Below are 14,835 nucleotides of genomic sequence, written 5' to 3' on the forward strand. Positions count from 1 at the left end.
CAGTCTGACAGTTTGTCTTTGGTAGCGTTTCCAATTTTTCCAGCACAGTAGAGGTGTTTCATACCGGTCTAATAGTGGTCGTAGTGCATTAGTTTTTGGGCCAGGATCACCTGGCGTTAGTTTCTGGTTTCTCTGTGAACAGTGAAAGAGGGTTACCAATGTGGCCCTCTGTGGCTGACCGTCAACTTTGATGGATGGATTAAAAAAAAAGTCTTTGAACTCTGTTACAGTATGCCGTGCCCTTACGAGGCATGTGATATTGCAGGTTTATTTGTTATAGCACATGTTTTTTTGTGAATTACATTTTTTGGAGACATTTTTATTATTATTATTGTATCTGCGCCATGTTAGTTCTGGTTCTTTGTTATTTTTCCAAGATTCAAGATGTATTGTAAATGTTTCTAATAAAACAAAAATGAAATGATCTCCAATTGAAAACAATTGTCTTTGTTTGTTTGAATGGGGAGTTTGTATGTCTAAATGATCCTGTGATGACGATGATGATGATGATGATGACCACCACTCATATTTAACTCCCAGTGATCAGAGGAGCAGTACCATTTTAGAGCAAATCTCTTGTGTTATTAGATCACAGAGGACATTCAGAATTTAATTATATAATATGGCATGTTAATATTCTGTCATCACTTATACTTATGACTCATGCAACTAACTCTGATTGCAGATTCCCTGATGAAGAAGCCAGCTACTTGAAGCAGTTATTGTTTAAAAACATCTTAAAAGAGACATGAGAAGAGGCAGGCTATAACAAACGAGATTTATTTATACATATGCAGTCCAAATATACATATATTAGAATAAATGTTAAAAAGCCCTAACCTACACCACCCAGTTTAAGACCTGTGAAGTCAACAGAAGTCAGTGTTGATGTGGAAACACATCAGCAGGATAAACACCATCTGTGTGCATAACCTTTGGATTTAATTAAGCACCTCCTAACACTACCATCCTCTCTCCTTTTCCTCATCTATTAGACTATTAGATACTAACAAACCCAATCCTGGCTCCCCAATTCAACCCCCGCCCCCTCCACAGGAAATAAAGACAAGTGAGAGCGAGGGCAGACCTCAGGGAGATCCCAGAAGGCAGAGTCCTGTTCCAGTTACATACAGTGCAGAGAGAGACAGAAAGGAGTAGGTGAGCAGGCAGTGGAGGATTTCACTTACAGTAAAACAAGCCATCTCGGGTACATCAGAGACCACAGGAGCAGGGCAGGGCTGAGTGCCCTCACTACCTCATCCCATGAAACATTATCCATCCATCTATCCCAGCTAGCAGGCAGCAGCAGCAGCAGTAGCAAAGGGTTGTCCATGCATTTAAACCAATTCCCTAACCTCTGCCAGTGCACCCAAAGGTTCAGGGCAGGGGTGAAACAGCCATCAGCAGAGCCAATACTTCAATCCCACAGACATGTGAGGCAGTTAACCCATTCGCTAGTCATGCGGCTTTTTCGTCTCATTTCAGAGTTAACACTGTGCAAAGCTTGCGAGAGCATGACTCATCTGCAGAGTACCGAGTGTGCACAGAGCAGGAAAGCCTTCCAAACAAAGATCAAAAGCAATCAAAAAGAAATTACATGTCACCGTTAGGGAGGGATGTTATTGCTCTGAGTGGCCTGGTGGAACACAACTTGAACCATCTTCGACCAAATTCCAGCATGTGGATTTAGGAAAAACGACTTGAAGCCCTTGCTCCTCCATTAGTGAGGGGTAGTAGCCGCCCAGACAAGTTTTTTCCACATAGAGATACGATTGTGGGGAAAAAAGCAAAAGCATCTAAAAGATAGAGAGATCCTTTGCTATGAAGCGATCAGTGTGGAAAATCTAAACCAACTAGTGTTAAACTGCAAACCCTTTGGCCAAACAAGACCTCAATCTAGTGTTCAATAAATATTGTAGGGGACATTCTTTTCTAAATGTTATACATTAAGGGAAAATGGGAATGACAGTGGTGACAGAGGGGTTGAGGTTCAGGCTTTTGGATGTGGATTTTTATTGCCCAATATCCTGCTAGTGGGAAACTGATGGAAAGCATTTACTGGCCTGTAAAATAGAGCTTTCAAAAGGCAGACAGTTTGCAAAGACAGAAATCGTGACCAGATACAAAAGGGACCTTATAATGTGTTAAATTTTTCATTAGACTGTGAATCAGTTCTGATCATGTACCTCTTTCAAAGCTCAATGCACTGGGTATGGTCATCCTCACCTGTTTTCTTTCCATTGATACTAATCCTCCCTCACCACACCCCCCTGTCTGTTTATCAAAACCTCTTTAACATCCCTCCTTCACTGGTCCCCCTCTTCATACAGTATTACGTTTTCTTAACCTGACAACAGAAAAATCAACCCCAGTACAAGTGTCCTTGTGTGAACTGGTTATTTCTACCTGTCTGTCCATTTTCCCTGCCCATCTGTCTGTCTCTGTTTGTCTATCTGGCTGTTTCTCCGATTGCCTGGAGGTGAAGGAGGAGGTCAGTGGTAAGGTCTCAGTTGTTCTGGCAGCAGACACCCTTATTGGCTGAGTTTTGGGTGGGCTCAACTGTGATGGGCACTACGTTGGAGGCTGGTGAGAAGTCGGAGTCGCTTCGCCCTGACATCTGCCTCTGTGACACGATGTTGTAGATGGCTGTGATGGAGAGAAGGGTGAAAGGGAATGAGTTATGTGTAGATGCCTATAAATCCAGCCAACAGTGGGACATATTGTGATAAGGACAAACAGCATGGCAAAACTGAACAACAACTGTTCTATCCAGACTCCTGGCAGCAGTGACGGATTCTTTCCATCCTAAACTGGCATCGTTGTGTCATGTGGCAGTACCAAGTCTCATTTTAGGCATTCCCCAATGCTACAATATGCAATACATTTTACATTTAAACTGCAACACCTTAATAAATGTCTTACATTGCTTCTGTGACCCTACAGGCTCATGTGATTTCCCCCAAAAAAGTTGGGACGCTGTGTAAATCTTAAATTAAAACAGAATGCAATCATTTGCAAATTAACTGTGTTTACAGGCAGTCTTATTAAGTGTTCTCAAGCCGATCTAGTAATATTCTTTATACAATCATGTGTTTCACCAAGTGGTAAACCTCGCCCCAACCTTGCTTGTGAACTGAGAATGCCCCTTTCATTCCCAGTCATGATACCATCATCGTCATCATCATCTGCTACCAAATGACTGGTTTACCTGTGAAATGTTCCAAACAGGTGTTTTTAGAGTATTCAACAACTTTTCCAGTTGCCCCTGTCCCAACTTGTTTGAAAGAATAATCATATATTTATATATAAGAGGTAAAACATTAAATAAAGTATAATGTCTTTGTACTGTTTCGGGGTGAGTATATGTCAGAAAGGATTTGCAACTTATCACATTCTGTTTTATGTTTTACACAGCATCCCAACTTTCCCAACTCTGCAAGAGCTGTTCAGGCACCCAGGTGAAATTCAGTGATTTTCCCCCAGTTGATCTGTCATCATATTTTCTCCTTCAACAGATTTCAGAGTGTCATTGGCCTAAACTTTGGCTGATCAACTAGAGAGAGGAGAGCTGGACTAGTGCAGACACCCCTCTGACTTCCTGTTGCATACTGCCACTTTAAGTCTAAACTACAGCCAGATGTGGAACAAAACAGTCCTGAAATAAAAACTGCCGAGGAAGCAAGGAGGTTTAAAGCAAAACAAGACTCCTGGGTGACGTGACACTTCAGGTGGTGAAACTATGACTCATTACTACAGACCCTACACAGCACCAGCTGCTGTACCTATACAGACAATAATCCATCAGGATGACCGTCTCTGACCTACGGTGTGTCTGCTGCTGATATCTACACGTGACGTCTTCTCTGCTCCACCGGGTCTAAAGCTCAGCTCCTACCGGCCTGCTAGTGTACTGCTAACTTCCTCTCTTCTCCTCCCTTTTAATGAGCCAATTAGCAATGATAGCTCAATGGGGCTTGTTGGTTTGAAGTTTTTTATGATTTACAAATTACTGATAAAACCTTGGTTTGGGTAGAACGGTTCAAACAGCTCAAGCTGCGACATCTGGGAATTGAACATGGAGCAGAAGCAAAATACAAACTGCAAGTGGTACAAGCTTGCAGACTGATAGCCCCTGGAGCAATTGAAGTGGAAGCACCACTCACTGCTGGATTGTCCCTTTAGGCACTCCAGGGGTTGACTCAGTCACAACAATTGCTTTTTTCCCCATATTACCAAGTCTCCAACATCAAATGAACTTGTTAGTGTGGTTGTATGCCAACTGGGGGAAAAAAGCTCATAGACATTTACTTGAGAAATCATATCCACAAGCAATTATCAGAATTTCTTTCTTGAATAGATGTATCTGGTACAGTGGGTCAAAGTAAATTTGTGGCCACAATTACCAATTTTTAGTGTTTTTTCTGGTGATTGGCCATCTTCATAGCAGCTCTCTCCAGGACTGGCTGGCTGAGTGGTCTTTCACTGTGCCAATTACCCATATTTTTGACCTTAAAAAATATTCAGGTGGTATTCCTGCAGCAGACTGCACATCAGTAATGGCCACTGAGAACTGATTAGATGGTTTTTGCTGCCATCTAGTGGCAGATGATGGGTGTTGTTATGTAAACTATCAACGTCTGAATGGAAATGTAACACTTTAAGACAAATCAATACACAGTATATATAAAGCATTATCATTAGATGGCTTAGGCGCTTGAGACATCAGTGCCCTCCAGGATCAAATGCACTTTCGTTCTATGATTTGATATAAATACTTATGGCAAGATATAAACACAAATGTGAAAAACTCACCTGTGAGAATAGTGTGGAAAGCCAGCTCCACATTAGATGAGTCTAACGCTGATGTCTCCAGGAAAGACAAGCCATGCTTTTCTGTAAAACACACATGCACATCAGGCCACAATATGTTATATGCCTGCATTATTTTTAACCAACACTGAGCTGAAGAAGATTGTATGGTTGAACTGTACTGCCACACTGATTCAAGGATTGATTTCTTCTGCATAATGCACTCACTCCAGGGTTCTCCCCAGGACTGTAGTCATTTCAACCGCTCCCTGTTTGATTGCTCACAATGAACAGCTTTGTAATTATAGAGAATTTAATGGGTTGTGTGACAGCAGAGTAAAGAATAGAATGGTTTGGACCTTTTTATGCACCGAATACGACATGCTGGGGCATAAAAAATCCATTCAAAAAGCGTATACTACTGTATGACGTATACAATATTTAAATGTATAGATTTTACCTTTTATCTTTTCATAGTAGGAAAAGCTCAGGTGCAGAACTCGATATTGATATCTTTATCGGCAGATATTCAAATTCAAAGTATTTCATATTCTAACTTGCTGCAATGATTGGTCAATTGATTGACTGGTCTATCGGCAGAATATTAATCTGTTATTTTAATAATCAATTGAGATAGTTTTAGTCAGCATTCAAGCAAAAAATGTAGACCATTTCATGCTTTTCCAGCTTCTTAATTTGAGTATTTTCAGCTTTTCAAAATAAACTGAATAGGTGTCGGTTTAACAAAATAAGACATTTGATAACGGTACCAAAGGCTGTATGAAACTTCAATGACATTTTTCACTTTTGGATTTTTTATCGAAATGATTAATTGAGAAAATAATCAGCAGGTTATTCAATATTGAAAAATAATGGTTTAACAAAACAAAGACACAAGTATGCAGGATCACAGGATTTGCTGTCATTATTGTGAAAGAGCCAACCCTGCTTTTGAAAATAAATCTGTTGTTGGAAACATTTTGGATAATAGAAGAAGTACACAACTCAACAAAATATATAACAAAAGTCTAGTCGATATTAGACGTTACTGCAGAAATTGTACATATTAGATCTTTAATTGTAGCCCTAATCAAAAATATCCATTATGAAAATTGAAATCAGTAGATCAATAGAATGAATCAATATGTCACTTGATTTATTTGTTAACCTTCTACTTGTTCGAGCACTGATCATATTTTACTTTTACACTTTGTTCTTTCTATGTAATCTAATCTGTATGAAGGTGAATATGAACAAGATTACAATTGAATATAAATATTATTATCATGGGTGAGGCAGTAATTGTAGCACAGCGACACAAGCGAGACATCAGATTGGCCCACTGTCGCTGTTGTCTTCTTCTTCTTGCATTATAATACACTTTGCATGGACATGTCCACCACATGGTCTTTATGTAAATCAGGTATCATAAATGAGGTCAGTGGTACTGAAAAACAAATCAGTACAAACAGAAAGCACTGACGGGTCTAAATCTTATTTATCTAGCAAGGGAAATGCATTTCTTTCCTCTGATATGGACCAACACGACTTGTGTATTTGACTTCCTCACAGGCAGTCCTATCATGAGGCAAAAACCAGTCAAAGCAGGTGCAACACTGTTTTGGACACAGGCCAATAAAGACAAGGTCACGAGTAAACACATGGTGGAACCATTCTAAAATAATAAGAGTGTCAAAAGGTTGACAATTATACTTAAATTAATTGGAAGGCCAACTGTAAAATATAAACCTGTTCTGCAACAAAGCCTAGGAATTCTCAGAGGACCGAGATAAGTGTAGGTTTAATTAATTTAAATCTGGTCCTTTTGACCTTGTGCATTGCTCTCTATACTGAAACACATTCGAGCCATGGACATATGCCATTTGGTGCACACATTCATGTGAAATGCCTTACAGTATCGCAGTGCAAACATTTCTAACGTGGGTGTAACGTGTCAAAATGTTTTAAATAAACAGTACAAACTGAAAGACAACTTGTGACACAAGTAAGAGCATTAATTAGATTCACTGTCAGCAACGTACATGATGCGTTATAAAATACTGAAAGACCTAATTAAAGCAGATGGAGGTCAGTCCATCTTTTCTCATTATCTAAGCTTTAACCTGGCAATAATGAAATGAAGCGCACACACACATATTTTTTGTGCTCAAACAAGTACAGATACACAAACAAACATACGCACACATCACCATCACAGTTACAATACCTGCAAAGGCCTTGGCCTCATCTGTGGGTACCGCCCTGAGGTGGCGTAGATCACTTTTGTTGCCCACTAGCATGATGACTATGTTGTTGTCAGCATGGTCCTTCAGCTCCTTCAGCCAGCGCTCAGCATTTTCATAAGTCAGGTGTTTGGCAATGTCATAAACCAGGAGCGCTCCAACTGCTCCACGGTAGTACCTGGACACCATGAGAGGAGGTGAACATATCATTAAATCGGAGTAGACAGCTTTTTCTTGCCACACAGCCCGTTGATTTGGTGGTTCTTTGTGGGTGTATCATATGGGATTGGCCAGGTCGAAACGCAAGGACATCTGATCAACAACAACAGTAACTGAGAAACACAAGAAGTTAAATAGCACAGCCAAGACATACGAGCCTTGCCTGCAGACAAAGCTCACAAGTGAACATTGACTGACATTGTTAATTAAAGATGTCTTCCTCAATTCCGGTGAGGGCTTAACACCGTACATGCCAATGCCTGAAGGTTGGCTGCTGCAACAGGGTAGACGTTTCAAAAAGAGTGAAGTATGTTGGGATGGTTACTTGACCAAGAGATGAGAAGGAAGTCGTGATTAACAGAAGACTTCCTGCCCCAAGGCAAAAGGTGCTTTTTGTGGCCTTAATCATTTCAGAATATCTTTTTCTGGCCATTTTAGAAATGATAAGGCAGAAACTGATTGATTCTAAATTTAATTTGTGGATGCAGGATGGCCCCTGGTTGGAAGTTTATATCCCTTCAACTACTAATTACAGCCAAAAAAATAATGCAACTGTAAATAACACCATTGTCAAAAAGCAAAAGAAGCTCTTTGAATTTAATTTGCTTAGTATTAAATCCAAGGCAGGAGTGGCGATCCCAGTATTTTTTTTTTCTCTCCACCTCAACGTCTGAAGGGGAAAAAATAAAAACAAACACTCCAGACGACTGAGCTAGCTTAACGGAAGCCTGCAGCTGCACTTCAAGACACTTATCCTCCTGGACAGATTTCAGAAACCAAACTGTGTAACAAATTTAATTTCTATCTTTTGTTGTTTATTGTTGAATTTGAATTGAATAAATGATATTTTTTGGTGACTCTGGAAACTTTATTTTGGTGAATATTATCTGAACTTTTGAACCCTAACCTGCAAAATACCTCCACGATAAAGTCAAGCCCTATCTTTTTAAATAAGATTTTAAAAATGTAAATGACAGTTGTTGAATTGAATCATGACTTTAAAATCAAATTGAATCGAATAGGGGAATTTCTTTAATAATGACACCGCTACTTAGTATGTATTTCCATCAAAAAACATGCTTGTTTTAACCAGTGCATGTGGACGTCTGTGTGTCTGCATGTAGGCTGGAATTAATTTCCTTTACATGAGCATTTACTTGTGTGTAGTGGGTATCTCTGCCTCTGTGTGGAAGCCAGTCTGTGCACTAAAGTGTGATGGTGACTTCAAAGATGTACTGTACTCACGCAGAAGTGATAGCTCGGTATCGCTCCTGTCCAGCTGTGTCCCAGATCTGAGCCTTGACGGTCTTGCCTTCTACCTGGATGCTGCGCGTGGCAAACTCCACCCCGATGGTGCTCTTGCTCTCCAGGTTGAACTCATTTCGGGTGAAGCGGGACAGCAAGTTACTCTTCCCTACACCTGAATCTCCGATCAGCACCACTACAGGAAGAAGAAGAGGGGATTTCAGACAAAGAAAGAGGAACAACCTTCATCAGCACAGTCACATGGTGTATTTTAGACTTCTTCATATGGACAATAGGCTGCACATGATTGTGTTTGTGTTTGAGCGGCACAGCATACTTTATGGCTGCAGCTATAAAGGCAAAAACATCTTAGACCTTTGGTGTAACAGTTCATTAAGCCAAAGAGAAGTTACACTGAACAAGACAGATTGACTTCTTTTTTATTCAATCTGATTCTCATTTCTATTAGACAGCCTGCCTCGCCAATCACATACATTTGTGGCTCCTAGCCGAGGTAGAGCCGAAACTCAGGGGACTCCCACAGAGTATACAAAATATAAGAACCATCTGCTCTCTCCCATCAGACTGAGCACATTAATCCAGGTTCAACAAGCGATTTGCTGCAAATTTTAACCGTCAGCTGTACTTCAGTCATGATAGTATTTGACAAAAGGGGAGTAAATAAGTTAAATATGTTTTTTCTTAATCTTTGAGAGAACTGAGACATATATCATTATAAAACACACACATGCTCAAGTCAATTTGTATAAGCTGTTTTTAAAGGCGGTATATAATCTAAATATTCACTGTAAAATAAATGTATAGACATCTGCTACTAAAACTGAGCACTCACTCTAGTCTCAGCCAAAACTCAGAAAGTTTGTGCAAATGCCAAGCACAAACAGCAATTTATCTACACCTTCCTCAGAATTGCTTAAGTCAACAGGGCCACCATTTAACACTCCCCAAACAAGCCCATGTGACTACACTTGCCTTGTTTTGATTCACGTACAAACGTCACAGGAGTTTTTGCTGATATGTGGTGAGAGAAATGTCTACATTTACAATTTAGAGTGAGCTATTCCATTAATGGTTAGTGTTTAATCATGATGCTAAAAACAGGAGCTTTAAAAGGATTAAAGTTCACCCAAAAATGAAAACTTAGTCATTTTCTGCCCACCCCCATGCTGATGGAAAGTCAGGGGAAGTTTCACAGTCCACGAAACATTTACGGAGTTTCACAGTAAGACAGTGTTGCAGCATTCTCCTTAACAACTGTATACAGTCTCCTGAACAACTATCTTAACTCTATACAGCTCGTCCAGTGTAATCCAAGTCTCCAGGAGCCCCAAGACTTGGATGTGGACTTTCTTTTAGCTTAGCAGGTACAGTCTTCAAAAGTCCAGCTTTTTAAGTGTGTAAAAATTACTTATCAAATCAATTTGGGATCTTGGGGCTTCCAGAGATTTGAGTTACACAGGACAAGCTGTATGGAGCCATTTTATGTTATTTTATGGTTGTTTTTTTTAACATTTTAACACAAGTCCCCATCCACTTCAGCTGTTCAGGAGAATACTGCAATGCTGTTTTGTAGGTAATGACTGAATTTTCATTTTTGGGTGAACTTCCCCTTTAAGGCTGTTTCTCCTCTACTGAATATTCTCCTAAAATGAAATTAAACAGGCATTATCAGGCTGACTGTTTGTCAGAAAACTACTTCCACAATTATCAGGTGAGTCAGTCTGTCAAAAGGAACCTACCACACCAGTGCACCACCCTGCTATTAGGAAATAGGAACTTGTTATGGAATGTTGAAATTGCTTAAACAAACGGACCACTGTGTCTACACTTGCATTTAAGCAATACTGCTCATTCTAAAGGGAAACTGTGTAGACACAAGTGGATTTTTAAATAACCAATACATGGGACTACACAGCCCAACGGTGTGGCTCTCCTCTCCTACATGCCAAAAAAGGTAACACTGTCATTCTACATGTCATCTGACACAAAAGATCTTGGGCGGAGGACAAAAATCATTACGCAACCATGCCCAGGTCCTCTGCCATCATCAGACAGGTATTATCGTTGCTGCATTACACACCCACACGCCAACCTATTGTGGGGTTTGCATTCTTCAGCTAAAAAAATATGACACCTCTCTGTTATATCATTGTAATACAATCCTACACCCAGTTATTTCTCAGGCTGCAACCAACCATTATTGTCATTAACGATCTGCCGATTATTTCTTATGATTAATCGTTCAGTCTATAACAGAATGCAATGCATAAAAACATGCCTTTATAGGTACGATTAGGTACGTATCTTTCAAGATGTGTGTTTATGTATAAATTATGTTTATATACGAGATCAGCCAATATATCAACATCTTTTTTTTTTTTTACGTCCCAGGATCATTATCGGCTCCAAAAATCCAGCATCACTTGGACTCAACAAAACATTTTTCGACCAGTTTTCTTTTATTCGACTAATCGATTAATCAACTAATTGTTGCAGCTCTACATGTAGCCTAGCCTAAAACTGTCTGAATGGAAGTAATACAGAATGAAACAAAATAATACTGACAATCTGAACCCAGTTTTAGTGAGATTAGCTGATATCTTCTGAATCCCTATACGTGGAATAAAGGATCCCCATCATTTCCATTTAGCTGAAATTAAAGCAGTGTATCATGCTGGTAATCTAAAAGCGATACCTTCCATTAAAGCAGATCATTATATTCTCATCAGTAGTCACACATCAGTGAGATTCAAAACATTTAACTATATACTGTATGTAGGCATGGGACGATATGAAAATTTCATGTCAGGATTATCCTGACTAAATTAATTGTGATTATCAATATTGTCCAGATAATCATCAAAATATGCTTTAAATCCTTAAAATGGGACTAAAACGCACCTGAATCACTTGACCTTACATTTTGTTGAGAGACGAACATTTTATCTCATCACGGATAGGATACACATCTTTCTTTTAGGGAAGAACAAGCAATCTTAAATAAGGTATTTATAAATCAAGATTAATGGTGGGCACCTCATCTCCCTGTTATGTTGCGGCACTTTAAAATAAATCAGGATATGAAAGGATTGTACATTATTGAGCTTTTTCAGGTCACTCGTGAGGATATTCATGATTATCCTGATAACGAAAACGTACAATCCCGATCGACGATAATATCTCGTCTCCTCCAATCACTAACTGTATATTTCTACACACTTAAGGAAGCAGATGGCTTGAAAAAAATATTGGGAAGTGAAATGTGCTTTTAATCCCAAAACAGATGTCTTTGGAGAAAGACCAGATGCGACACAGTAAGTGTGAGGTATAAAAGTTTATTTAAAAAATAAAACAAAATAAATGAAATTGTAATAAAATGACAATGAGCGGCACAAAAGAGGCATGAGTTCAGCAGGATGACTTCCTGTGCTGAAGTCTCCATCAGTAGGGAAAGGTTTAGGTGACTCACTACGAGCTCACCCAACTTGACTCATGCTGTGCAACAGCGAGGGACAAAAGGAGGCTGTAGGAACAAAAGAGAGCTGTAACAATAACGTTTGCTCTTTCCTGGTTTAAAACCAAAGACTGAATGTCGGCCGATACCTTATCGGTGTCCTTGCACCGCTGCAAACGATTCAGATAACTTTGCTATTTGGTCGCCAGCAATCATATCATTTCATCCTGGAGTGAGTGAGCAAAATCTCATCTTCTCTGTGCTCAGGGACAGTGCTTCTCTGTGGCCACACACACACTTCATTCAGGTATTTCCAGTTTGACAACACATGATTGTTTAGTGTTCTATATCTGAAAAGACTGTGAGCACTTCATTTCCCCTTGTTAGAGACCACGTACAACTATGAACTACTGCTGTACCAGACAGCCATATGGGAACAATCATTTCCCCTCTAAATGACATTATCTTTTATAAACAGACGACACACTGTGGGACACAGTTTCTGCATATTATGTTGAAAGTATCTGTTTGCCAGGCAAGCTTGATGAAAGCTATACATCTGTAAGGCTTTTTTTTTTAAAATTATTTTTAACTGTTTGTTAGACCACTGTTAATTATAAGACTTAAGGTGGTGTAATAATTGGAGTAACTGATAGCTGTAAGAGATGTCAACACCTTTACACGAGCAGGCAGGATCTCCAGTAAACCGTGAAGATGAAAACCTGAAAGACCAAACTGTTTCCATTTGTCTTCCTGCCACAGTTTATGACCCCTGCCACCGCATCCTAACACGATTGCATCATCGGCCTGCAAAGATGATGACTCTTATCACAGATGCTACTCAACGCTACACATTAAAAAGTCCTGTATATGTCGCAGTCATGTGTCTGGGTTGATAAGTTGACGCACAGCTCGGGCAGCAGGTGCCTTTTGTCTCCGGGGTCTGATGACCGTCGTGCTGCTACACCTCGTCGCTAGGTCAACATCTCGGCGTCAAGTGACACTCGCTCGCTCACAGGTGAAGAAAGGGGGCTTTGGTGTCGAGAATAAGCCACCTAGCTAAAAGATAAAAAGAGCGACTCACCTTTGAAAAGATAGTCATACTCGTCTTCTCTGTTCGTCATAGCGTCTCCTCTTCGGCGGCTCTACGTATTTACTCGAAGTCGAACAAACTTCTGGTGTATTCAGCTACTTCGAGACCGACACACCGCCGTTCAGCGTCTTCTTTAGCCTCACGCGAAACACGACAACAACGCCGAATCACTGTCAGGGCCGAAGGATGCGATGCTGCGGTTGTTATCACGCATTAAAAATCCTAAAAAGCTACTACAAGCTGGAAAAGTTTCGCCTCGTCTTCCTCACCCTCTGTCACTTGCCATTACCGAGGTTGCGACGTAACGTCAGTTTTTTTTTTTTTTTTTTTTTTGGTCCCGCCCCCTGTTCGCTCCTAATGGTCAATAACTGATCGACACCTGTCACGAGCGTTGACGTGATTGGCTCGCCGGGCTGTCGCTCATGATTTGACTCGCCGTTCGTTAACATTGATGACGTCGGCGGTCCCGAGACTCAACAGGTAATATGAGGCTGTAAGCGGAACAACGAGCGTGTTGGTCAGATCTTTAAGAGGGAAATAAGAAAAACTGCTGCTAGAGGGAGGTTTTTCTGGAGATCTGAGCCTGAGAATGGCTTAACTTTTCCCTTTACAGATACTGTGTGCTGATGAAGGTTATCAGCCATCCAGGTCATGGTAATTATAAGTGCTGTATCACAGGCAACTGGAATATATCATCCTGGTATTGTGATATTAGACTATATATTATCTTTTTTTGGGATATTGTTATATTGTGATATGGCATAAGTGTTGTCTTCTCCTGGTTTTAAAGGCTGCATTACAGTAAAGTGACGTCATTTTCCGAACTCACCAGCCTGTTCTACTTGTTCTAATATTGCCTTTACCCACTTAGTAATTAGTGTATCCACATTACTGATGGTTATTTATCAAAAATAATGTTGAGATATTCTGTAAAAGTAGCAATAGTCATCCCTACAATATTGTCGTAATATCAATATTTTTTACTTTTGAATTTGTCACCTTGTGTCATAAATGTTTTTGAGATTTAAAAAAAAATTAGATTTATGTCATATATCGAGATAAAAGTATTGCAGTATTATTACGAGACTCTATCACCTGGCCCTATAGCTCAACATGTAGGAAAGTGTTGCGACCCATCCCTTTGCCATAAACCTTTTCACACATTGATGACAGAATATGTAAATGGTCATAAAACATAGTTGTCAAACCACATAAAGAGTTATTTCATGATTTTAGGGGTTTATTTTCACTTTATTATATTATATATTCTTATTATTCTTATTTCTCTTGTGCCATATCACAATATAACGACATCCAAAATCTAAGATGATGCATAGTCTTATATCACAATAACAAGATAATATTGATATATTGCCCAGCCCTGTGTTGAGGTTTTATTTTGGTCACGAGAAAAGAAAGAACATATTTGAAGGAAAAATTGTTGATTTTATAAAATGTATTATTATGATCAGGTTTACACATGCAGTATTAGGGTCTGTGGGACCCAAAACAATGAGCAAGTAAAGCCAATACACAAAAAACAAGGGTTTTTGGTATTTCCCACAATTTAACACTTGACAGAACTGGAAAGTCCCTGAAACACCTCTCAGCCTTTATTGAGTCTGTTTTTAAACACATCAATAAAATGAGATTTCATTGCAGGTTTTACAGTGTTTTCATGTTGCTGTGTCACCAAGGAACTTTAAACTTCACATCAAACATGGAGACATGGATAACACAGACTGGCTGAT

General features: G+C 39.6%; 1 protein-coding gene across 1 annotated transcript; it reads right to left on the reverse strand.

Annotated features, from left to right (window-relative positions):
- Positions 1-764: 764 nt before the first annotated feature.
- On the reverse strand, positions 765-13,374 carry rab11al (RAB11a, member RAS oncogene family, like). Its single transcript, XM_073485215.1, has 5 exons — positions 13,076-13,374; positions 8,517-8,712; positions 7,037-7,230; positions 4,813-4,893; positions 765-2,646 (listed from the first exon to the last, which is right to left on the reverse strand). Exons 1-5 carry the CDS (start codon positions 13,113-13,115, stop codon positions 2,507-2,509), a joined length of 651 nt encoding a protein of 216 aa, XP_073341316.1. The 5' UTR covers positions 13,116-13,374; the 3' UTR covers positions 765-2,506.
- Positions 13,375-14,835: the final 1,461 nt, after the last annotated feature.

This window comes from Pagrus major, chromosome 17 (genome assembly GCF_040436345.1).
Source record: "Pagrus major chromosome 17, Pma_NU_1.0".
In the NCBI taxonomy this organism is placed as follows: domain Eukaryota; kingdom Metazoa; phylum Chordata; class Actinopteri; order Spariformes; family Sparidae; genus Pagrus; species Pagrus major.

Coding starts and splice junctions, on each gene's coding strand:
- rab11al (XM_073485215.1), bottom strand. CDS start 13,115: ATGACGAACAGAGAAGACGAGTATGACTATCTTTTCAAAG. Junction 8,713..13,075: donor GTATGACTATCTTTTCAAAG/GTGAGTCGCTCT, acceptor TTCTTCCTGTAG/TGGTGCTGATCGGAGATTCA. Junction 7,231..8,516: donor TACCGAGCTATCACTTCTGC/GTGAGTACAGTA, acceptor CATGGTGTCCAG/GTACTACCGTGGAGCAGTTG.